The sequence below is a fragment of the Phyllobates terribilis genome, unplaced genomic scaffold (assembly GCF_046119375.1).
Source record: "Phyllobates terribilis strain yellow unplaced genomic scaffold, ASM4611937v1 Scaffold_8__6_contigs__length_399053987, whole genome shotgun sequence".
Taxonomy (NCBI): domain Eukaryota; kingdom Metazoa; phylum Chordata; class Amphibia; order Anura; family Dendrobatidae; genus Phyllobates; species Phyllobates terribilis.
Window position 1 is genome coordinate 167,953,018 of NW_027362768.1, and position 22,989 is coordinate 167,976,006.

General features: G+C 46.4%; 1 protein-coding gene across 1 annotated transcript in view; it reads right to left on the reverse strand.

The window, feature by feature from the left end:
* Nucleotides 1-2,945: 2,945 nt before the first annotated feature.
* LOC141157717 (uncharacterized) overlaps nt 2,946-22,989 on the reverse strand; it is a 99,170-nt gene continuing 79,126 nt past the window's right edge. Inside the window, exons 9-13 of the mRNA XM_073645263.1 lie at nt 8,122-11,057; nt 7,836-7,897; nt 7,359-7,513; nt 3,233-5,626; nt 2,946-3,136 (exon numbers count right to left, since the gene is read on the reverse strand). Coding sequence (XP_073501364.1) covers nt 2,946-3,136; nt 3,233-5,626; nt 7,359-7,513; nt 7,836-7,897; nt 8,122-11,057 — 5,738 coding nt within the window. The remainder of the gene's footprint in view (nt 3,137-3,232; nt 5,627-7,358; nt 7,514-7,835; nt 7,898-8,121; nt 11,058-22,989) is intronic.

The window sequence follows — 22,989 nt, forward strand, 5'->3', positions numbered from 1 at the left end:
ACAATACTCTGCACTGCACTGATAGTTCAGGAACTCTACCTGACCTGTGCTTAGCTTCACTCCTGACTTGAATCCTTTTCACTTGCAGAGGCGCTTCTGTCAGATGCAGAACACACACACCTCCTTTCTCTTTGGCTCCAGCCAGACAGTAAACAACTTCCCCATAATCCCCCTGGGGCTCTGCTAAAACCCTCCCTGTCTCCTGAGACTGTGTTAACCCCTCTAGTTGCTGGATGCTTCTGGAGCACAACACTTTCTGTCTCATGTTACTTCTAATAGTTGATGAATGCTTTTAAAGCAACAGCACTACTTGTGACTGTCACACTCTGCAATAACACTACTTCTGCATGTCACATATGTCCTAGTCCCAGTGCTGTTCAACATTTTTATAAATGATCTAGATAAGGGAACTGAAGTAAACAATGAAATTTACAGATGATGCCTTTAAAGCTAGGAGGGATAGCTAACACTAGAGAAGACAAAGAAAGGATTCCGAAGGATATAGATATGCTTGAACAATTGGCAGCGACTAATAGAATGGTATTTAACAGGGAGAAATGCAGGATTCTACATCTGGGCAAGAAAAACGAAAATTACATCTACAGAATAGGAGGAATAGAACTAAACAACAGCACGAGCGAAAAAGACTTGGGTATACTAATAGATCACAAGAGAATCATAGAGTCTAGATCACGTACAGTAATTGTCCCCCTCTACTCCTCCTTTGTCAGACCTCATCTGGAATACTGTGTCCAGTTCTGGGCTCCACATTTTAAAAAAAGGCATTGAAAAACTGGAGCAAGTTCAGAGAAGATCTACCAGGATGGGGAGCAGACTGCAAACTATGTCCTACGAGGAACAGTTAAGGGTTTAGGAATGTTTCGCTCGCAAAAAAAAAGGCTAAGAGGAGACTTAATAGCTGTCTACAAATATCTGAAGGGCTGTCACAGTGTAGAGGGATCATCCTTATTCTCATTTTCACATGGAAACACTAGAAGCAATGGATAAAACTGAAAGGAAGAAGATACAGATTATCGTATTTTTCGGACTATAAGACGCACTGGACCATAAGACGCACCTAGGTTTTAGAGGAGGAAAATAGAAAAAAAATGTAAGCAAACAATGTGGTCATGATGCACTGTTATGGGGGAGGGGGTCTGCTGCTGACACTGGTATTGGGGAAATGTCGCCCAATTCCATTAATATCCTCCATCCTGGTATGTATGGCCCCTCCTTCCTAGTATACGTGGCCCTCATCCCCATCCTGGTATACATGGCCCTCATCCTTTTCCTGGTATACGTGGCCCTCATTCCCATCCTGGTATGCATAGCACCCCAATCCCCCGTCCTGGTATGCATGGCACTCCTTGATCCCCCATCCTGGCATGCATGGCACCCCTTGATCCCCCATCCTGGCATGCATGGCACTCCTTGATCCCCCATCCTGGCATGCATGGCACCCCTTGATCCCCCATCCTGGTATGCATGGCACCCCTTGATCCCCCATCCTGGCATGCATGGCACTCCTTGATCCCCCATCCTGGCATGCATGGCACCCCTTGATCCCCCATCCTGGTATACATGGAACCCCAATCCCCCATCCTGATATGTATGGCACCCCTTGATCCTGGTATGCATGGCACCCCTTGATCCTCCATCCTGGTATGCATGGCACCCCTTGATCCTCCATCCTGGTATGCATGGCACCCCTTGATTCCCCATCCTGGTATGCATGGCACCCCTTGATTCCCCATCCTGGTATGCATGGCACCCCTTGATTCCCCCATCCAGGTATACATGGCACCCCAATCCCCCATCCTGGTATGCATGGCACCCCTTGATCCTGGTATTCATGGCACCCCTTGATCCTGGTATGCATGGCACCCCTTGATCCTCCATCCTGGTATGCATGGCACCCCTTGATCCTCCATCCTGGTATGCATGGCACCCCTTGATCCTAGTATGCTTGGCACCCCTCCATCCTGGTATGCATGGCACCCTCTGAGCCCCATCACGCTGCCTACAAAAAGAATAAACAACCATACTCACCTCCTCTCTCCTCCAGTGCTGCGTCCCGCTCTGCTGCCGACACTCACTGTGTAAGCCGTGCATGGCAGGACGCGCAAGGTGTCCCTGCCATGCGCTCTCACACAGTGAAGGGCTGTGCCAGAATAGTTACTGCTCCCCACACTGGGACTGTGTGCGTGGGGACGAGTGACCATTCCCTCTCTTCAATAGAACGCACACTGTAGCCGCATGCGGCTCCTGCTGCCACTCTGCGGTCAGTGTGCCCGCTATTAAAGACCATGAATATTCACTACAAGCCATGGGAGTGGGTTGTAGCAAATATTCATGGACTTTAATAGCGGGCACATAGACCGCAGAGCGGCAGCAGGAGCCGCACTGCAGCTACAGTGTGCCGGCTATTAAGGAAAATGAATATTCCCTGCTCTCCACGCTTCTGGGTGTGGGGAGCAGGGAATATTTATTTTCTTTAGCAGTGGGCACAGGGTAGGCTGCAGCAGGAGGCTGCGGTCTCCTGTGCCCAACTCATTCCCCGCTGCCGCTCCTTTCCAGCCCCCCACCACCACCCACAGCCACAGCCGAACATATGTTCGGACTATAACACGCACCCCCCACTTTCCTCCAAAATTTTGGAGGAAAAAAATGCGTCTTATAGTCCGAAAAATATTGCAGATATTACAAAAAACTTTGACAGTGAAGGTGATCAATGAGTGGAACAGGCGGCCACGAGAGGTGGTGAGTTCTCCTTCAATGGAAGTCTTCAAACAGGCTGGACAGACATCTGTCTGAGATGGTTTAGTGATTCCTGCATTGAGTCGGGGGTTGGACACAATGACCCTGGAAGTCCCTTCCAACTCTAACATTCTAGGAGTCTATGATCTATCAAATGTTTTCCTACTCAGTGCACTATTCTAGATCTCTCACAGATTTTTGCATGTTTCCGTCTCCTTTTTTGCTTGCCTTGACAAGCACTGTCTATTGAGAAAGTATGACAGTGGTATGAAGAATACAGCGAATTGCCTAATTAGCTCAATTGGCATATCTACACTCTTTAACAAGTAATGGGCAAAATTAGAGAATGTCTTTAAAATATGATAAGGACTGCTGAAGCCTGTAGAGACAGATATTATGGCAAGTAATGGGTTTTATAAATTAATGTTCTAAATATACCACATATAACAATCACACAAGCCAATCTATGACCTACCTGGCATACTGGTTGATGCAGACCTCGTGCTACCTCTTGTTGTGCTCTTGGTTGTTGTTCTTGGCTTCTGTATGTTTGCGGTTGCAGATGTCACGTTGCCAGCATTAGTGTGGGCTCCAAGTGTATTGTTGACACTTGATAAAATGGTAGGGACAACTGTTAAAACAGGATCTAGTTTTGATGTACTGCCGGGTCCAATATTGCTGGCTAGAGTGGTAAGCCCAATTGTTAAGGTGGGGCTTGATTTATTGACAGGTAAAACATTGTTGTCAGCTGTTGAACTTATTACTCCAAGTATAGTGGAAGGGCCTGTTGTAGTACTAAATCCGGGTGTAGTACTTCCTCCAGGTGTAGTGCTTCCTCCAGGTGTAGTGCTAGGGTCTAATATAATGCTACCTCTGTCTGTACTGCTACCTCCAGGTGTAGTCCATCCTCTATATGTAGTGCTTACTCCAGGTGTAGCACTGGGGCCTGATGTAGAGCTACCTCTAGGTGTAGTACCGGGGCCTGATGTAGCGCTACCTCCAGATATAGTGCTGGTGTTTGATGGTGTGATGTCTTCAGGTGTAATGCTAGGACTGGATGTAGTGCTACTTCCATGCGTAGTGCTACCTCCAGGTGTAGTGCTGGCGTCTGATGTAGTGTTGCCCTCAGGTGTAATGTTAGGGTCGAATGTAGTGCTACCTCCAGGTGTAGTGCTAGGTCCTGACGTAGTTCTACCTCCAGGTGTAGTGCTGGTGCCTGATATAGTACTGGCGTCAGGAGTAATGTTAGGGCCAGATGTAGTGCTTTCTCCAGGTGTAGTGCTACTTCCATGTGTAGTCCTTCCTCCAGGTGTAGTGCTGGAGTCCAATATAGTGCTGACGTCAGGTGTAATGTTAGCGCCTGGGGTAGTGCTACCTCCAGGTGTATTGCTTGGGACTGCTGTAGTACTGTTTCCAGGTGTAGTTCTGGGACTTGAAGTAGTGCTACTTCCATGTGTAGTGCTACCTCCAGATGTAGTGCTGGTGTCTGATTTAGTGCTGCCGTCAGGTGTTATGCTAGTGTCTGAGGTAGGGCTATCTCCAGGTGTATTGCTTGGGACTGCTGTAGTGCTACCTCCAGGTGTAGTGCAGGTACCTGGTATAGTGATTCCTCCATGGGTAATGCGGGGGCCTGGTGTAGTGCTGCTTTCAGGTACAGTGCTGAGGTTTGATATAGTGTTACCTCTAGGTGTAGTGCTGGGACCTGATGTAGTGCTGCCTTGAGGTGTAGTGCTGACTTCTATTGCATCGCTAACTCCAGGTGCCGCGACAATGTGCATGGTACTGACTGCAGACGTTAACATGGTACTAGTTGCTGTAATAACTACAGGTCCACTACTGGGCGCTTGTGTGGTGGTGACTTCAGATGTGTTGACTGGTGTTATCATGCTCAGGGATGTGGTGCTAACTTCAGGTTCTGTGGTAATACCTGGTGTGATTATGACCTGAGTGGTTATGAGTCTTGATATGGAAATAGGCATGTTGGTGACTTCAGATGTTGTAGTGGCACCTAGTGTTGAAGTAACCTCAGGCGTTGTGGTCACATTTGGTATAGTGGTGACATTAGGCATTGTTGTGGCATTTGGGTTAATGGTTACTAGAGATTTGGATGAACTTGGAGTGGTGGTGATCTCTGGTATTGTAGAGATCTGTGGCATTGCGATCATCTTAGATGTTGTAGTGGCCATTGGTGTATTCGTAACTTCAGATGTTGTAGCAGCACTTGGCATGGTGGCAACTTCAGGTGTTGTGGTGGCCAACATTGTTGTGGTGGCACTTGACAGAGTAGTGATTTCAGATGTTGTTGTGGCACTTGATGTAGTGGTGACCACAGGTATTGTGGTTACCTTAGGAGATGTGATTTCAGGTGTTGTGTTGATCTGAGGTGTTGTGGTGGTACTTGGTATAGTGGTAACTTGGGATGTGACAGCACTCCGCATTGTTTTGAAGAAAGGTGTTGTGGTGGTACTTGGCAGGGTGGTGATCTCTGTTGTTGTGTTGGCCAAAAGTGTTGTGGTTGCACTTTTAGTAGTCGTGGCTACAGGAGTTGTTGTGGCAATTGGTGTGGTGATGACTTCAGTTGTTATGGTAACCATAGGTGCTGTGGTGGCACTTTGTGTGATATTGATCTCAGATGTAATGGTGACTGGAGGTGTTGCGGTAGCACTTGGCAGGGTGGTGACCGTAGGTATGGTTGTGACCACCGGTGATGTTATAACACTTGATGGGATGGTGAACAAAGTTGATGTGGTGTCACTTGGCAGATTGGTGACCACAGGTGTGGCTGTGTCCACTGATATTGTGGTGGCACTTGGTGTAGTAGTGAACATTGCAGAAGATGGTGTAGTCGATTGTATAAACAACACAGTACCTATAATTGAAAAAACAATATTAGGCAATTTAGGGTATATATAAGCTCTACACCCAAAATAATATTCCCGCTGTACGATAGATGTGAGATGGCCACTTTTGTACCACATGTACATCACTGTTTCACTATACAGGGTGGGCCATTTATATGGCTACACCTAAATTAAATGGAAATGGTTGGTGATATCATCTTCCTGTTTGTGGCACATTAGTATATAGGAGGGGGAAAACTTTTCCAGATGGGTAGTTACCATGGCGGATATTTTGAAGTCGGCTATTTTGGATCCAACTTTATTTTTTTCAGTGGGAAGAGGGTCATGTGACACATCAAACTTATTGAGAATTTCATAAGAAAAACAATGGTGTGCTTGGTTTTAACGTAATTTTATTCTTTCATGAGGTTTTTACAAGTTTATGACCACTTATAAAATGTGTTCAAAGTGCTGCCCATTGTGTTGGATTGTCAATGCAACCCTCTTCTCCCACTCTTGACACACTGAAAGCAACACCGCAGAAGAAATGCTAGCACAGGCTTCATGTATCCGTTGTTTCAGATGCTGCACATCTCGTATCTTCACAGCATAGAGAACTGCCTTCAGATGACCCCAAAGATAAAAGTCTTAGGGGGTCAGATCGGGAGACCTTGGTGGCCATTCAACTGACCCACGACGACCAATCCACTTTCCAGGAAACTGTTCATGTAGGAATGCTCGGACCTGACACCCATAATGTGGTGGTGCACCATCTTGTTGGAAAAACTCAGGGAACGTGCCATCTTCAGTGCATAAAGAGGGCAACACATCATCATGTAACAATTTCAGATATCCAGTGGCATTGAGGTTTCCATTGATGAAGAATGGCCCCACTATCTTTGTACTCCATATACCACACCATACCAACCATCAAGGTACGAGATGTGCAGCATCTGAAACAATGGATACTGGAAGCCTGTGCTAGCATTTCTTCTGCGGTGTTGCTTTCAGTGTGTCAAGAGTGGGAGAAGAGGGTTGCATTGACAATCCAACACAATGGGCAGCACTTTGAACACATTTTATAAGTGGTCATAAACTTGTAAAAAACTCATGAAAGAATAAAGTTACGTTAAAACCAAGCACACCATTGTTTTTCTTATGAAATTCTCAATAAGTTTGATGTGTCACATGACCCTCTTCCCATTGAAAAAAATAAAGTTGAATCCAAAATGGCGGACTTCAAAATGGCCACCATGGTCAAAACCCATCTGTAAAAGTTTCCCCCCTCCCATATACTAATGTGCCACAAACAGGAAGTTGATATCACCATCCATTCCCAATTAATTTAGGTGTATCCATATAAATGGCCCACCCTGTAGTATGGAAAGCCTAAAATCTTTCTCCTTAATAAAGTACAGAGATAGCCTGAAGATCTAGTGTATATATCATTAGCTTCTACATTTATACAATGTAAGTTAATAGAACCATGACTGGATATATGTGGCTATACCTGTCATCTACCCAAACACCAGGATCTTATAATGACAAGTAATACAGAATCATATATTCTGTATACAATTTATAACTTTGCATAAAACGATTGCAAAATTTAGTAGACATGTTTGCAGCATCTTATAATTTTGCTTTTTAGTGTGACTAGGTTGTCTGTGTCCACATGATTTTGACCAGGTTTACATTACTACCCCTGGAACTACCATCGTTATAGCCTTGTGTATATAATAAGATCATATCTGTACATACCATTAAATGTGATACTAAAGATGTCCACCTTCAGATCTCCAAAAGTAGCTGATACTCTGACACCATCAAACAGTTGTCGGATCTCTTCAATATCCACTGGGACTGTGGTGTTATTTGGCAAGGCGATTAGTAAGACAACGTCCACTGATCCAGGGCTGATGGATAATGAGTAATATATATGTAAATACAGATACAATGCCAGAAATCTACTGCCCACCATAATGAGACCATTGAACACTTTTTTCTATTGCCTTATGCACTTATTGCCTTTGGGGCAATTCCAGCACCCGAACATGGATGCAATCACTACTCCCTATGGCTATGCCCTTGAATTTGCATCCACTGCTTTCACACGATATCCTTATCCTCTTGACTATGGACTATGGTGAACATAACTATCTTTAAAGAGGATGCTAGGCAGGCGACACCTCTTAGCTGGACATGTTCAAATTTCGTAATATTGTTGGTTTTACTCACCTGAAGCTGACTAAAGTTGAAATCACAGTGTTGCCAAATTTTTTCTTTAGGATTGCATTAGGCTGTGTGGAGAGATGTCATAAAATAGTTGCAGCTCTTACATCCGTTATGTAGACCTTACACTTACACAGAACAATCTTCTATTCCTTTGATTACAATGATCATCTAAAAATGGTGATCAACCCACTAATCCAAAGCTGGACAATTCCCAGGAGCTGGGAAGACAATGAAGATAACATATCCCACTGATTTTCTGGTAAAATGTGATTGCTTTATTATTGCTTACCTCATTCTCTACTTTGGCTTTCAGTGTTTGGTATTTCTGTGTGCTATTGTCTCTCAGATCATCTGTGAATTCTTCATCGGGTAGTGTAAAAGTCATATTCGTTATGATGTTTTCTCCAGGATCCCCAGCCACAATTTGTTCAGACCTAATTGTCATGGTTGTGGTAGTTGTACTGGTGACTTCAGCTGTGGTAGTGACTTCAGTTGTTGTGGTGATATTTGGTGTAGTGGTGACTTCAGGTGTTGAGGTAGCTCTTGGTATAGCAGTTATTTCAGGGATTGTGGTAGTACCAGGTGTGATGATTTCAGGTATTTTAGTGATTTCAGGTGTTGTGATAGGACTAGGTGAGCTTACTTTAGATGTTATCGTGACACTTGGTGTATTGGTTACTTCTGGTGTGGTGGCAACGTCTGGTGTTGTGCTGGCATTTAATGTGGTGGTATCTTCAGGTGTTGTACTGATGAGTTCAGGTGTTGTGGTAATTACACCAGGTATGATAGTAGTAAATTCAAGTTTTGTGTTAACACCTGGTGTACTGGTTACTTCAGATATTGAAGTGAGGACTTCTGATATTGTTGTAGTGACTCTAGGTGTTGTGATAGTAATTTTAGGTGATATAATGGTACTTTGTGTTGTGGTTACTTTAAGTGATGTAGTGGCACTTGGAGAAGTGGTTACTCCAGGTGTTGACATACTGATCTCAGTTGTTGATGTGGGACTGGGTATGATGTTGATTTCAGGCGTTCTGGTAGCACTTGGTGTAATGGTTACTTCTGGTGTTGTGGTGGTGACACCAGGTTTAGTAGTAAATTTGGGCATAGTGGTTACATCTAATGTTGTGGTATTGACCTCCGGCGTTGATGTGGTGATTTCAGGTAATGTAGTGGCTCTTGGTGTAGTGATGATTTCTGGTGTTTTGTTGGCATTTGATGTGGTGGTAACCTTAGATGTTGGGGTGGGATTTGGTGAGTTGGTGGCTTCAGGTGTTGTGGTAGTGACAATAGATGTGTTAGTAAATTTGGATTTGGTGTTTACTTCAGGTGGAACAGAGACACTTGGTGCAGTGGTTACTTCAGAAGATGTGGTAGGGACTTCTGATGTAGTGGTGGTAACTTCTTGATTTGTATTTGGAGTTGGTGTAGTTGTGACTTCAGGTATTATAGTGACACCAGGTGTTGTGTTAGTAAATTTGGGTGTTATGGTTACTTCAGATGTAGCCGTGACAATTGGTGTAATGGTTATTTCAGAAGTTGTGGAGGGGACTAATGTTGTTATAGTGACTCCAAGTATTGTGGTAGTAATTTGAGGTCTTGTATTGAGACCTGTTTTGACTTGTAGTGTGGTGGCACTTGGTGTGGTAGTAACCTTAGGTGTTGTAGTATTGAATTCAGGTGTTGATGTCAAACTGGGTGTGAGGGTAAATTCAGGTGTTGTGATGGCACTTGGTGTAGTGGTTACTTCTGGTGTTATGGTGGTCACTTCTGATATTGCGTTAGCATTTGATGTGGTGGTAACAAGTGTTGTGCTGGTGACTTCAGGTGTTATGGTAGTGATACCAGGTGTTGTGTTTGCAGTAAGTTTGGGTGTTGGGGTTACTTCAGCTGTTGTGATGGGGACTTCTGGTGTTGTAGTAGTAACTCTATGTGTTGTGGAAGTAATTTCAGTTGTTGTGGTAGTAGTGCTTGCCATGGTGGTTTCCTTAGATGATGTGGTGGCACTTGATATGGTGGTAACTCCAGATGTTGTAGTATTGATCTCAGGTATCGATGTGGGACTGTTTGTGGTTTTGACTTCAGATATTGTGCTAGCAATTGGTGTAGTGTATACTTCTGGTGTTGTTGTGGTGACTTCTTGTATTGTTTTGGCATTTGATGTGGTGGTTACTACAGTTATTATAGTGACACCAGGTGTTTTGTTAGTAAATTTGGGCATTGTGGTTATTTCAGGTGTAGCCATGACACTTGGTGTAGCGGTTATTTCAGAAGTTGTGGGGGGGACTTCTGATGATGTTGTAGTGACTCCAAGTGTTGTGGTAGTAATTTCAGGTGTCGTATTGGGATTGGGACTTTGTTTGGTTGTTACTGTGGTGGCACTTGGTGTGTTAGTATCCTTAGGTGTTGTACTATCGACTTCAGGTGTTGATGTTGTACTGTGTGTGATGGTGATGTTAGGTGTTGTGATAGCACTTGGTGTAGTGGTTACTTCTAGTGCTGTGGTAGTTACTTCAGATATTGCATTGGCATTTGTTGTGGTGGAAACTCCAAGTGTTGTGATGGTGACTTCAGGTGTTGTAGAATTTAGTGTGGTGGTGACTTCAGGCATTGTGGTAGTAACACCTGGTGTTATGTTAGTAGTAAGTTTGGTGGTTGTGGTTACTTCACGTGTTGTGATGGGAACTCCTGAAGTTGTAGTAGTAATTTCAGGTGTTCTGGTAGTAATTTCTGGTATTGTAGTATTTCTTGTTGTGGCAGTGTCCTCAGATAATATGTTGGCTCTTAATATGGTGGTAACTCCAGGTGTTTTAGTATTGTTCTCAGGTATTGATGTGGGACTGTGTGGGGTTTTGACTTCAGCTGTTGTGGTGGCACTTAGTGTAGTGGTTGGATAAGACACTGTACTAGTGTCTCCAGGTGTTGTAGTAGTGATTTCAGGTGTTGTTGTGGTATTTGGTGTAGTGGTAATTTTAGGTCTTGAAGTAGTGACTGCACGTGTTGTGGTGGGACTTAGTGAGGTTGTGATTTCAGGTGTTGTGGAGACTATCGGCATTGGTATACTGGTGGGACTTGTCATGGTAGTGACTTCAGGAGTTGCAGTAGTAAATTCAGGTATTGTTGGGTCACTTGGCATGGTAGTGACTTGAGGAGTTGGACTGGCTATTGGAGTGGTGCTAGAAGTTGTCATGGGCTGGGTAGTTGTTAGCAGAAATAGTGGTTGACCTATAAAATATAACATTTTGTAAGGAACAGTTGTCTTAAGAATACTAGATCCTACTTCCATAACAGACTACAATTCCGATAAAATAAATATATTGAAGTGCTTGTGAAACCTTAAAGATCATCAAAAGGAGAGAAAGAGAAATCAGAAAACAAATCAGAGCCTCAATTATCTAGTGCAAAACTCCAAATCCTCACGAGGTTGGGGGGGAGGAGGGATTTATTTAAAGAGTTGTTCAGGATCAGCCAACAATTGTTAGAACCTTGCTGTTAGGTTTTTTTTCCTTTGCTGGTCACATGACCTTGTTGGCCTATTTAATCCTGCTCCGCCCTTCTGGCTTTGCTGGACTTCATTGTATATCTACTTTCTAGCTAGCCTGTGCTCTGTATCTAGCTCTGTTAGTTTGCTTGGTCTACGGACCTCTATGTTCTATCTATTTTGTTTGTTCGTCTGTCTGCTACTATTTCTGTTAGGAGGTGTCCCATATTCCTCCCAGTCCTTAGTACTTGTAGGGATTCCCTCCCCACATCTATAGGTCTCCGTACAGACTAGATTAGGACTTTAGCAGGTCTGATCGCAGGATCAGGTTCCCTGTTACATCGTAGGGATTCAGCTGAGTCCTATAGTAGGGACAGATCTCCTCTCTTTCCTTAGCTTTGGTAGCAGAACATAACAGTAAGTCCAGCCTGCAAAAACTCTAAGGAAAGATTTTTTTTTTTTTTTTTTTTTTGTTCCATCATGGTGTCGGTTCAGGATTTGGCTAAACACCTGCAGGGACTCTCTCTGGAAGTGGCCGAGCTCCGTCAGCACGTGAGTAACTGTCCTGGAGCATATTTCTTGGAGCCTAAGGTATGTTTGCCGGATTTATTTTTTGGTGAACATCGAGAATTTTTTTCATTTAAAAATGCTTGCTTATTGTATTTTCGTTTGAGACCCAAGTCCTCTGGGGATGAATCCCAGCGCGTAGGGTTCATAATGTCACTTTTGCGCAAAGAGCCTCAGGAGTGGGCCTTTTCTTTGCAACCTAGTGATACATGCTTCAGATCAGTGGATAGTTTTTTTTCTGCTTTAGGATTATTATATGATGATCCTGACCGTGTGGCATCAGCTGAGACTGAGTTGAGACGTTTAAAACAAGGATCAGGTAATGTAGAAAAATATTGTACTCATTTTCGTCGTTGGTCCACTCAAACAGGGTGGAACGATTCTGCTCTGAAAAGTCTATTTCTTGCTGGGCTCAGTGAAAGGGTTAAAGACCTGCTAATTGCTTATCCTACACCTGAGGATTTGCAACAGGCTATGCAATTAGCTATACGGGTGGATAGAAGACTGCGTGCTAGGGTTAATGAGAGCAAATCCTCTGCTATGTCAGTTTCTGGTTATGATAATGTGTGTACTAACAGTGGTGAACCGATGGAGATTGGATTGGTGGCACCTCGCTCTCAAGAAAAAGACCGTCGTTTTTCGGAAGGCTTGTGTTTCTATTGCGGAAAATCTGGTCATTTGATTAAAGGCTGTGAGCTTCGTATGAAGAAAGAAAAAAAAATGGTCAGTCACGCCCGTATTGCCTGTTTAAATTTCAAGGGTATATTTTTAGCTGCTTCCACGATTGCTCAGGAAAAATTAATGGAATTTCGGGTGTTTGTTGATTGCGGGTCTACACTGAATGTAATTGATGGGGGATTCGTGGAAAAACTCAATTTAAAACCTGAACCTTTATCATCCCCCATTGCTGTGGTTTCTGTGGATGGCTCCCCTTTGAAGAATATTACTCTCAAGGTCAGTGAATTTCCTCTCACTATTAATGGTGTTCACCATGAGAAATTGGATTTGGTAGTGTTGAATAACTTGTCTTCTCCAGTAATATTGGGTTTGCCCTGGTTAAAATTTCACAATCCTGTACTGGATTGGTCTACCAGTGAAATTAAATCCTGGAGCCATAAATGTTATGACAAGTGTTGTAACGGGCGTATTGCAGCTTTGGATAGGGGAGAATTGCCTGTTCCTATTCAGGATTTTTGGAGAGTTTTTTCTGAGAAGGAATCGCAGGTTTTGCCTCCTCATAGAGACTATGATTGTTCTATTGAATTTGTCCCTGGAGCGACTCTTCCTAAAAGTCGTTTATTTAACCTTACTATTCCTGAGAGGAAGGCTTTGGAGGAATACATACAGACAAGTTTGGCCGCCGGTCACATTAGGCCCTCTAAGTCTCCTGTGGCGGTTGGATTTTTTTTTGTAAAAAAAAAGGACGGCGGTTTACGTCCTTGTCTGGATTTTCGTGAGATTAATAAAATTACGGTACGCAATCCTTACCCACTGCCATTGATTCCTGATCTGTTTAACCAGTTATTGGGGGCCAAGTGGTTCTCTAAAATTGACCTTAAGGGGGCATACAATCTGTTGCGCATGAAGGAGGGTGACGAATGGAAGACTGCTTTTAACACTCCTGTGGGTCATTTTGAGAATCTGGTTATGCCTTTTGGTCTTACTAATGCTCCTGCATTTTTTCAGAATCTGATTAATGACATCCTTAGACCTTTGATCGGTAAAAATGTGGTTGTGTATTTGGATGACATTTTGATTTATTCGCCAGATCTGGAGTCTCATTGGCGGAGCGTGCGTGAGGTATTACAGTTATTAATGGACAATTCGCTTTTTGCTAAGCTGGAGAAATGTGAGTTCGCTGTACAGAGAATTAGTTTTTTGGGCTACATTATCTCCAGCAAAGGTTTTGAGATGGATCCGGTTAAGGTTCAGGCTGTGCAGGAATGGCCTAGGCCTATTGGTTTGAAATCGATACAGAGGTTTTTGGGTTTCGCCAATTACTATAGAAAATTCATAAAAAAAATTTCTAGTATTGTCAAACCTCTGACTGATCTCACCAGGAAAGGTGCTGATGCGGTTCAGTGGTCTTCTGAGGCCATTGAAGCTTTTGTGTATCTCAAGGAGAGGTTCACCTCTGCTCCCATCCTTATGCAGCCTGATGTTACTAGGCCGTTTTTGGTTGAGGTTGATGCTTCCTCTGTGGGGGTTGGCGCAGTATTGTCTCAGGATAACGGGGATGGATTACATCCCTGTGCCTTTTTTTCAAAAAAATTTTCGGAGACTGAATTGAATTACGATATTGGTAATCGGGAATTATTGGCTATTAAACTCGCATTTGAACACTGGCGCCACTTCTTGGAAGGTGCGGAATTTCCCGTTCAGGTTCTTACGGATCATAAAAATCTGATATATCTTGATGCTGCCAAGCGCCTGAATGCCCGTCAGGCTAGGTGGGCACTGTTTTTCTCGCGGTTTAATTTCTCCGTTACTTACATCCCTGGTACTAAGAATGTTAAGGCGGATGCCTTGTCTCGCAGTTTTTCTCCCATAGTCGGTGCTGAGAAAGAGGAAAACATTTTACAAGAAGGTGTTGTGATAGCTGCTTTAGACTCCGTTTTGGAAGATGAGATTCTTAAAGCTCAGGAGAATGCCCCATCTAACACTCCTCATGGGAGGTTGTTTGTGCCTGGGACCTTTAGGAGAGATTTGTTTGTTGAGTGTCACGAATCTCGGTTGGCAGGTCATCCCGGAATCTCTGAGACCAAGAGACTGGTGGGTCGCAGTTTTTGGTGGCCTGGATGGCAGAAGGAAGTCATTAAGTGGGTGCGCCAATGTACTATATGTGCTAGATCTAAGTCCTCACATACTCCTGCTGCGGGGTTGCTTTGTCCTTTGGAGGTCCCCAGTGCTCCTTGGACACATTTGGCTATGGACTTTATAACTGACCTTCCCCCCTCTGAGGGTTTTACTGTCATCTGGGTGGTCGTGGACCATTTTAGCAAGATGTGTCACTTGGTTCCCTTCGTCAAACTGCCCTGCGCTAAAACTCTCGCTAAGGCCTTTGTCAAGGAAATTGTCAGACTTCATGGCGTTCCTACTGACATTGTTTCTGATAGGGGTCCTCAGTTCGTGGCTCGTTTTTGGCGTGCCTTTTGTGACAGGTTGGGAATTCATTTGTCGTTTTCGTCCGGATATCATCCTGAATCTAATGGCCAGACAGAAAGGAAAAACCAGGATGTTGAGCAGTTCTTGCGTTGTTTTGTGGCAGACAATCAAGAGGGGTGGTCTGAGTTTCTGCCACTTGCCGAATTTGCTCTGAACAATCATACATCTTCTGCTGGTTGTTCGCCTTTTTTTTGTTGTTCTGGGAGACATCCGTCGTTTGGGTCGTTCTCCAAGTTGGGATCTGCCGTGCCTGAGGAGGAGAATTTTTCCGGTGATTTGGAAAGAGTTTGGACGGATGTGCGTGGTAATCTTCAGGAGGCCAACAGAAAATCTAAAGACTACTTTGATAGGAAACGACAGGAGGTTTTGTTTGCTGTTGGTGACATGGTTTGGTTGTCCTCTAGGAATCTGCGGTTGAGGATTCCTTCTAAGAAATTGGGTCCCAAGTTTGTAGGGCCCTTTAAGGTGCTTCAGGTTGTCAACCAATCTGCTGTTAGGTTGGAGGTTCCTACCTCCTGGAGAATTAATCCGGTCTTTCATGTCTCTCTGTTAAAAAAAGCTGTTGTGTCGGATGGTGACGCCTCTGCCTCTGTTCCTCCGGTGGTGGAGGACGGGGAATATGAAATTTCTCGCATCCTTGACTCTAGACGGTATAGAGGTAGTTTGCAGTATCTTGTGGCCTGGAAAGATTTCGGACCCGAGGATAACTCTTGGGTGAGGTCAGATGATGTTTCCGCGTCCAGACTTATCAGAGCGTTTCACAGGAGATTTCCTGATAAGCCTGGTCCTAGGGGATCCGGAGGATCCTCTTAGAAGGGGGGGTACTGTTAGAACCTTGCTGTTAGGTTTTTTTTCCTTTGCTGGTCACATGACCTTGTTGGCCTATTTAATCCTGCTCCGCCCTTCTGGCTTTGCTGGACTTCATTGTATATCTACTTTCTAGCTAGCCTGTGCTCTGTATCTAGCTCTGTTAGTTTGCTTGGTCTACGGACCTCTATGTTCTATCTATTTTGTTTGTTCGTCTGTCTGCTACTATTTCTGTTAGGAGGTGTCCCATATTCCTCCCAGTCCTTAGTACTTGTAGGGATTCCCTCCCCACATCTATAGGTCTCCGTACAGACTAGATTAGGACTTTAGCAGGTCTGATCGCAGGATCAGGTTCCCTGTTACATCGTAGGGATTCAGCTGAGTCCTATAGTAGGGACAGATCTCCTCTCTTTCCTTAGCTTTGGTAGCAGAACATAACAACAATGGTGCGATGGCTGGTAATGCATTAAAATTTATTAAATAAGCATAAGATAAGGCAAGTATACTTAGCTTTGGACGCCAGTACAACTACAACAATGCCTCTCCGCTGCTCTGCACCCATCTTATAGTGCCGTGGCAAAGCCATACTGCTTATTAATTCACTGCTGCAGCCAATCAATGGCTCTAGTGAACAAGCCGAAGTGCAAACAGAGGCGCTCCTATGTGTGAATCAGCCCAGACTGGCTTACTGGAGCCCAATGCTGAAAAGGCTCACCTGGAATCGTTGTGCAATCTCAGGCACAACTCTGATGTTAGCAGACTGCAGCTTTTGTCATCAGCCCCCAGCTGAGGGTGAAGATACAGATCCAAAATAAAAAATATTAAAAAATGATGATCCAATGGTGCTGTCACTCCAATTAAATTATTGAAAAAAAACAATGTTTTTATTAAAACAACGCATTTCTAGAGCGAACTGCTCTCTTCATCAGGTACAAATAAAAACATACTTTCAAATAAACCAATATTCTTAAAAAACCCTTAACCAGATGTGGGTACTCAAATTCTTAAATCAATTATCCCATCACCACTGCTCTATAGCTCCACAGCAAACTTGCCCCATTGTCAATGTGATGCATGTTAACCTGTATACTGCCAGTGTGTATTAGCCTGTATGCTGTATGCCCCATTATTCCAATGTATTGTTTTTTTAATAATTCATTGCAATGACAGTGCCATTGGATTGTAATTTTTTTGTATTTTTTTATTTTGAAGTCGCAAACTAGAGCACAAATATGACATACATCTTAATTTTCTATTTTTCTACATCTCAAAAAGTGGCATAAAGGATTTATTAAATTTCCAGACAATGTTTGCCTGCTTATAATATGTATAGATTTTTATAGAGAAAGCAGAAAAAAACAGCTCACAGATAAAGTCCAAAAAAGTGCATTTTATTTTCCAAGGTACATGAAGCAAAGATTAAAATTATTTGTTCACAAAAAAGAGAATACAGGCATCTTTTGACGCGTTTCGAGCGGCAACTGCTCTTTGTGAAGATACCATCCAAGTGAAGTTACAAGATATAAAAACAATCTGAACATGTGCACACACCAATTTCCTGATTGCAAACAGATCAATTAAATCACAGGTGGGAAGCCTCTACAGCTAAACATATATTAGAATTTCCCATGCGTTGCTACAAAAAAATTTAGGCTATGTGCCCACGATGCTGAATTGATGCAGATTTTTCCTGAGCATTTCTGCCTCTCCCTGGCAGATAAAACGCTTTCAGATTTTAAATGTGTGGCACCCCAGGGATCCGATGGCCACAGTGGCATCGCCTCGCTCACAAGAGGTGATGCCATGCCTGGAAGCAAGAAGGGGTCCCCTAATCAGGTATACCAGCATACAACACTTTCCTGGCTCCAGACCAGAAAGGGGAGCTCCTCCACTTAGCAACTGGGGTCTGGAGGCGGGGTTAGTGAGAGTAAGTTGAGAGGAGTTGAAGACAGGCGAGCGACGAGGAAGGACCTGGGGAAGGCAGCTGTAGGCAAGCTCACCCCAGAGAGAAGTGCAAGTCAACCAGACACCGGAGTCCGTGGTTGTGGGGCACTAAAGGCCCAGCAGCAGAATCCGGAGGGCAGAAGACTGCAGGTCTCCTGGCCCCACCAGACGCCCGACGGCACAGCAGCACCATAGGGCCCAGCACCGCCATGTGGGAGCGACACTTGAGGAAGGCACCAGCTGCCTGCTATACGGGTGAGGAAAAATACATTTTACTCAGAGATGAGGGCCGCAGCATAGCTTCAAGCAGCAGGGCCAAAGAGAATAGTGCAGAGGGAAGGCCTAAAACTCCACTTGGCGAGGTGGATCCCCAACTTGCTTCCAGGCCGCCCGGACCTCCACTACCAGCTAGTACCCGTGCCCCGTTCTGCTCTGCCAAACCGCAAGTAAAGCTAAGAGGAAACCGCCATTAATGTGTTGTCTGTTCATTACCTGCGCCCTCAGCCCTGCACGACACTGTCCCAGCTGACAACATCTAGTCTTCAAATCATCGACACTACCCCGGAGCTTCGCTCTGCCTGTGGAGAGCTGAACCAACTCTGCTGCGTCACCATCAGCTCCAGGGGATCTGCACCGCAGCGGCTGCCCTATATAGCCGCATACCACAGGTGGCGTCACAAACACTATCTCTAAAAACTTTATTCCCCTTTTACTTTCCCTTTAATTGACCGCCCTGGGTTACGGACCGGGTAACTGCCACCGTGACATCCCCAGCACCGACCGGCCCGGCTACCAAGTACCCCACGGCCCAGGGGGCGCGTCATACTTGGCATCACGAACAGGATAACCGGGTACTGTGTGCCATAGACTTTGCTGAACTGTATCATCACGTCATTTGCAGTCAGTCAAGGGGAAGCAGGAGGCCCCGATCCGGAACCGCCGGGTAAGCGATCCCTCTAGCCTGCAGAGCGGCATACTGGTACGTCAGCAGAAACCCAGGACCTGGCTGAAGTTCATTAGGGGGGGAGGAAGATGCCCAACCTGGGAGAGGATTCAGCCGCGGGCGCGGCCACCACAGTAATGCCTTTACCCATGCCGTATATACTGGGGGAGGCGTGGTTGCCCCAGTGCTCAGGGGAGTCACACACCCTGAGCGACTTTAAGGAGGGACAGCGCAGTTTGTTCCAAGCATACCCACTGTCTGAGGAGCAGAAAGTCAGCATCCTTATAGGCTAGCTAATCGTTGCAGCCCAAAGGAAGGTGATGTCCTGGCCGGGCAGGGACAAAAGCACTGTTAAGGAAATACTGGCAAGGTTAAAGGATACCTTTGACACCCGCACAGCAGCAGAGATTAAAATGAAGTTCTACGGGTGCAAACAAAGGGTGCAGAACAGTGTACGGGACTATGTGACGCGCCCCCTGCGCCGTGGGGTACTCGGTGCCGGGCGGTCGGTGCAGGGGATGTCACAGTGGCAGTGACCCGGTCCGTGACCCAGAGCGGTCAATAAAAGGGGATTATAGTTTTTATAGTTTAATGCTCGTGACGCCACCTTTGGTATGCCCGCTATATGGAGCCGCCGCTGCGGTGCAGATCCTCTGGGGCTGATGGCAACGCAGCAGAGTTGGTTCAGCTCTCCACAGTTAGAGCTAAGATCCAGGGCGGTGCAGTGATGTAATAGATGAGGTAGATGTTGCTGTGCAATGTAGTGCAGGGGATGACGCAGATAATAATTTTAGGACACAGTGGGGTGCAGTCTTCAAGGTTTACTCACAGTTGTTGAACTCCAGGCTATCAGTACCAGGGTAACCTCCCACGTCATCCTGCGTTCACCAAGGAAGGGGTTCAGCAATCCCTCTGTTACGCTCGCACCCGGACTGGCTGGCGTGAGCGTGATTAGTGATCCAACTGTACCATGAACCGAGGAGTGCCTGGAGGGGCGTAACTAAGTATCAATCCGATTCGACCAAGGTCGCACGACGGCTTAGTCGACTCCGTGGACCAAGGAGGAACCGAGCAGAGGGACCAGGTGCGACTTCAGGTCAGACCCCTGTCACAGTTGTTGACCCACACCGGGGAATGCAGGAACAGGCAGGTTAGACTGGCATACAGGCAGGTGGGTATTGGCAAGTACAGCTGGTATGCAGACAGGTGGGTACTGGCAAGTACGGCTGGTATGCAGACAGGTGGGCACTGGCAAGCACGGCTGGCATGCAGACTGGTGGGCACTGGCAAGCACGGCTGGTATGCAGACAGGTGGGCACTGGCAAGCACGGCTGGAGTGCAGACAGGGAGATACTGGCAAGCACGGCTGGAGTGCAGACAGGGAGATTCTGGCAAGCACGGCTGGAGTGCAGACAGGGAGGTACTAGCAGGTTGGAGTGCAGGCTGGATAGGGTCCAGTACAGACTGGGAGACAAGTACAGAGCCGCAGATGCGGTAGACAAGGCAGAGCAGAGAGAAACCGTCGGAGCGGTGGGTAAGTCAGAGCAGAGAGAAACCACGGAGTGGTGGGCAAGTCAGAGCAGAAAGAAACCACTCGAGCAGTGGGCAAGACAGAGCGGAGTGAAATCGCAGGTGCGGTGGACAAGGCAGAGCAGAGCGGAACCGCCGGAGCGGTGAGTAAGTCAGAGCAGAGAGAAACCGCCGGAGCGGTGGGCTAGTCAGAGCAGAGAGAAACCGCCGGAGCGTTGGGCAAGTCAGAGCAGAGAGAAACCACCGGTGCGGTGAGCAAGACCAAGCGGAGCGAAACCGCAGGTGCGGTGGACAAGGCAGAGCAGAGCGGAACCGCCAGAGTGGTGGGCAAGTCAGAGCAGAGAGAAACCGCCGGAGCGGTGGGCAAGACAGAGCGGAGCGAAACCGCAGGTGCGGTGGACAAGGCAGAGCAGAACAGGGCTGAAGGTGCAGGCAGAGATGACAGGGCTCTGTTCACATGGAACAGACTGGAAAATGCAGGAAGATGGCTAGAACACAGGAGGTGGATACGGAGGAAGGGAAAAGGGACAAGCAGAACCAGATACACACAAGGTACTTACTATGAAGTAGCGAGTGGACACAAAACTCACAAACAGAAGTACAGAGACAACGAGTAGGAGTTAGGTGCAGGTTCAGATACTGCAGGAAAAGGGAAGGTATGAGCATAGAGAAAAACAGGGAACAGGCTAGGATACAGTTCAGACAGGAACTGCTACTGCAATGAGATACAAGAACGAGCCTGGGAATACAGCCCCCAGAGTGGCGGAAACAGACTAGAAGTCACAGGTAACAGGCCTGGGAATACAGCCTCCAGAGTAGCGGAAACAGACTAGAAGTCAGAGATAACAGGACAGGACCTGGCAATACAAACTGAGTGAAGGTGTTGCTCAGGCACCTCCTACTGGGTGGAGGGGGTTTAAATATCCAGCGACTCACAGCAATAGGCTGGACACGCATTAGGGGTGCGCCCACAGCAGCTATAAGAATCAGGAAGTAACCGGGCCACCACCCTAAGCAGTTAGTCAAGAGAAAAGCACACAGCATGAACTGGAGCAAGATTTGCAGGCTGGACTGGCAGGTAAGATTGCGGTCTTGCATAGTGGGAGGTGGTGCACTATGCAAGCACGCATCCAGGGATGTTACACCCTCAAGTATCTCAGGAGTACTTAAATGGGACCCCGTTCTATGTGCCTTTCTTGGTCGTCTTCCTGCGCTGGCTCTCACCCTCCTGCCCTGCGCCTTGCAACCAGTGCCCCAAGCCCGTAGCCTCGGATCTTGTCGGGCAACCTGCAGTTCCCTGAATCCTATGTGGCTACTTTTTTAGCGACGTAGTTGCGGTTGTGAGCAACTGCACCCTGAAAGTACTGAAGCCTCTGGTTTCTAGCTAAGCCTTGTAGTTCTCCACCAGTTAGGGGCCGGTACCCTTTGCGGCCTGATCCCTCCACTTTCCTGCAGATTCGGGTGCACGGGTGGCATCTGCACTTCCTGTGCCCCTAGGATCACTTCTGTTCCTCCTGGAGCCTTCCCTGCTCCCGTCCTCTCTCTCTCTTTCCTGGGCCTCTCTTACTAGGCCCCACTCCTCTCAACTCCTGCTCCAAGCACTGGAGCCAGGAGCCTGGACCTCCTCCACTGCTCTCCTGAGCAGGACTCGCCATTCTAGATGGTTCCTTGCTTTCTTATACTCTTACTGAAGTGCTCCCCTAAACTACTTCCTCCACCCACACCCACTACATGGTTCCACCCTCCAGCCAGGGACCAGGGACTGTGCTCTCCCTTAAGAGCAATCTCTCCCTTCCCTCTGAAGTGGAGTGTAATGGATGCAAGTGTGTGGGTCCCGGGCAGTACTCCCTCGTTACCTGAGAGTGGGATACCACACCTCTGGGTGAGATGCAGTACCTCTGTGGTGACTGAACCCGCAGGTGCGCCACTTATGCTCTAAACCTGCAGGAGGCGCTGCGGGCCATTAAACAGGTAGACCCCGACAGTGTGCGAGACGAGGACAGGTTGCTAACTGAGCAGTTTATTGAGGGGCTCCTGTCTCACCGGACACAGCTGCACATAATGGCTCTTCAAAACCCTGATCTGGACTTTGCGCAATGTAAAGACCGGGCCTTCCGGGTGCTGCGAGAATCAACCCCAAGTGGCACTGCATCCCTCCGGCGCCCAGCTATCACATACCACCAGTGGCGTCCTTTTCCCCGGCACCAGTGCAGGCTGACGCGCAGACCCTAGATAATGACACGTCTGCAGACCTACGCCTTCAGGTTCAGGAGCTGACCAAAAGTGTGGCTACACTAACCAAAACCGTGCAGGCCATGCAAGTGTCTCCAAAGGAAAGAATTCAGCTGGCTTCCAGTCGAGATGACGTCCCGTGGCGACGGAAGAGAAGGATTCCACCGACAAGAGGGAGAAACAGCGATCGCTACGATCAGAACGGACAACCCATCTGTCAACGCTGTCAAAAGGCGGGGCACCTGACAAGATTCTGCAATTTAAATGAGCAACCCCTGGGGCAGATGGCCAACCTCCAGGAGTAAGATGACCAGGCCCACAAAGCTGGCGAGACAAGTACATGGGAGGATGACCGTTCCTACCTGTCGTGCTTGATGGCTTACCGATGAACGCATTGCTGGACACTGGTTCCCAGGTGACAACGATGCCATATATCCTTTATAAACTATACTGGACTGATTCAGACATTAACCGCAGTCCAGATGAAC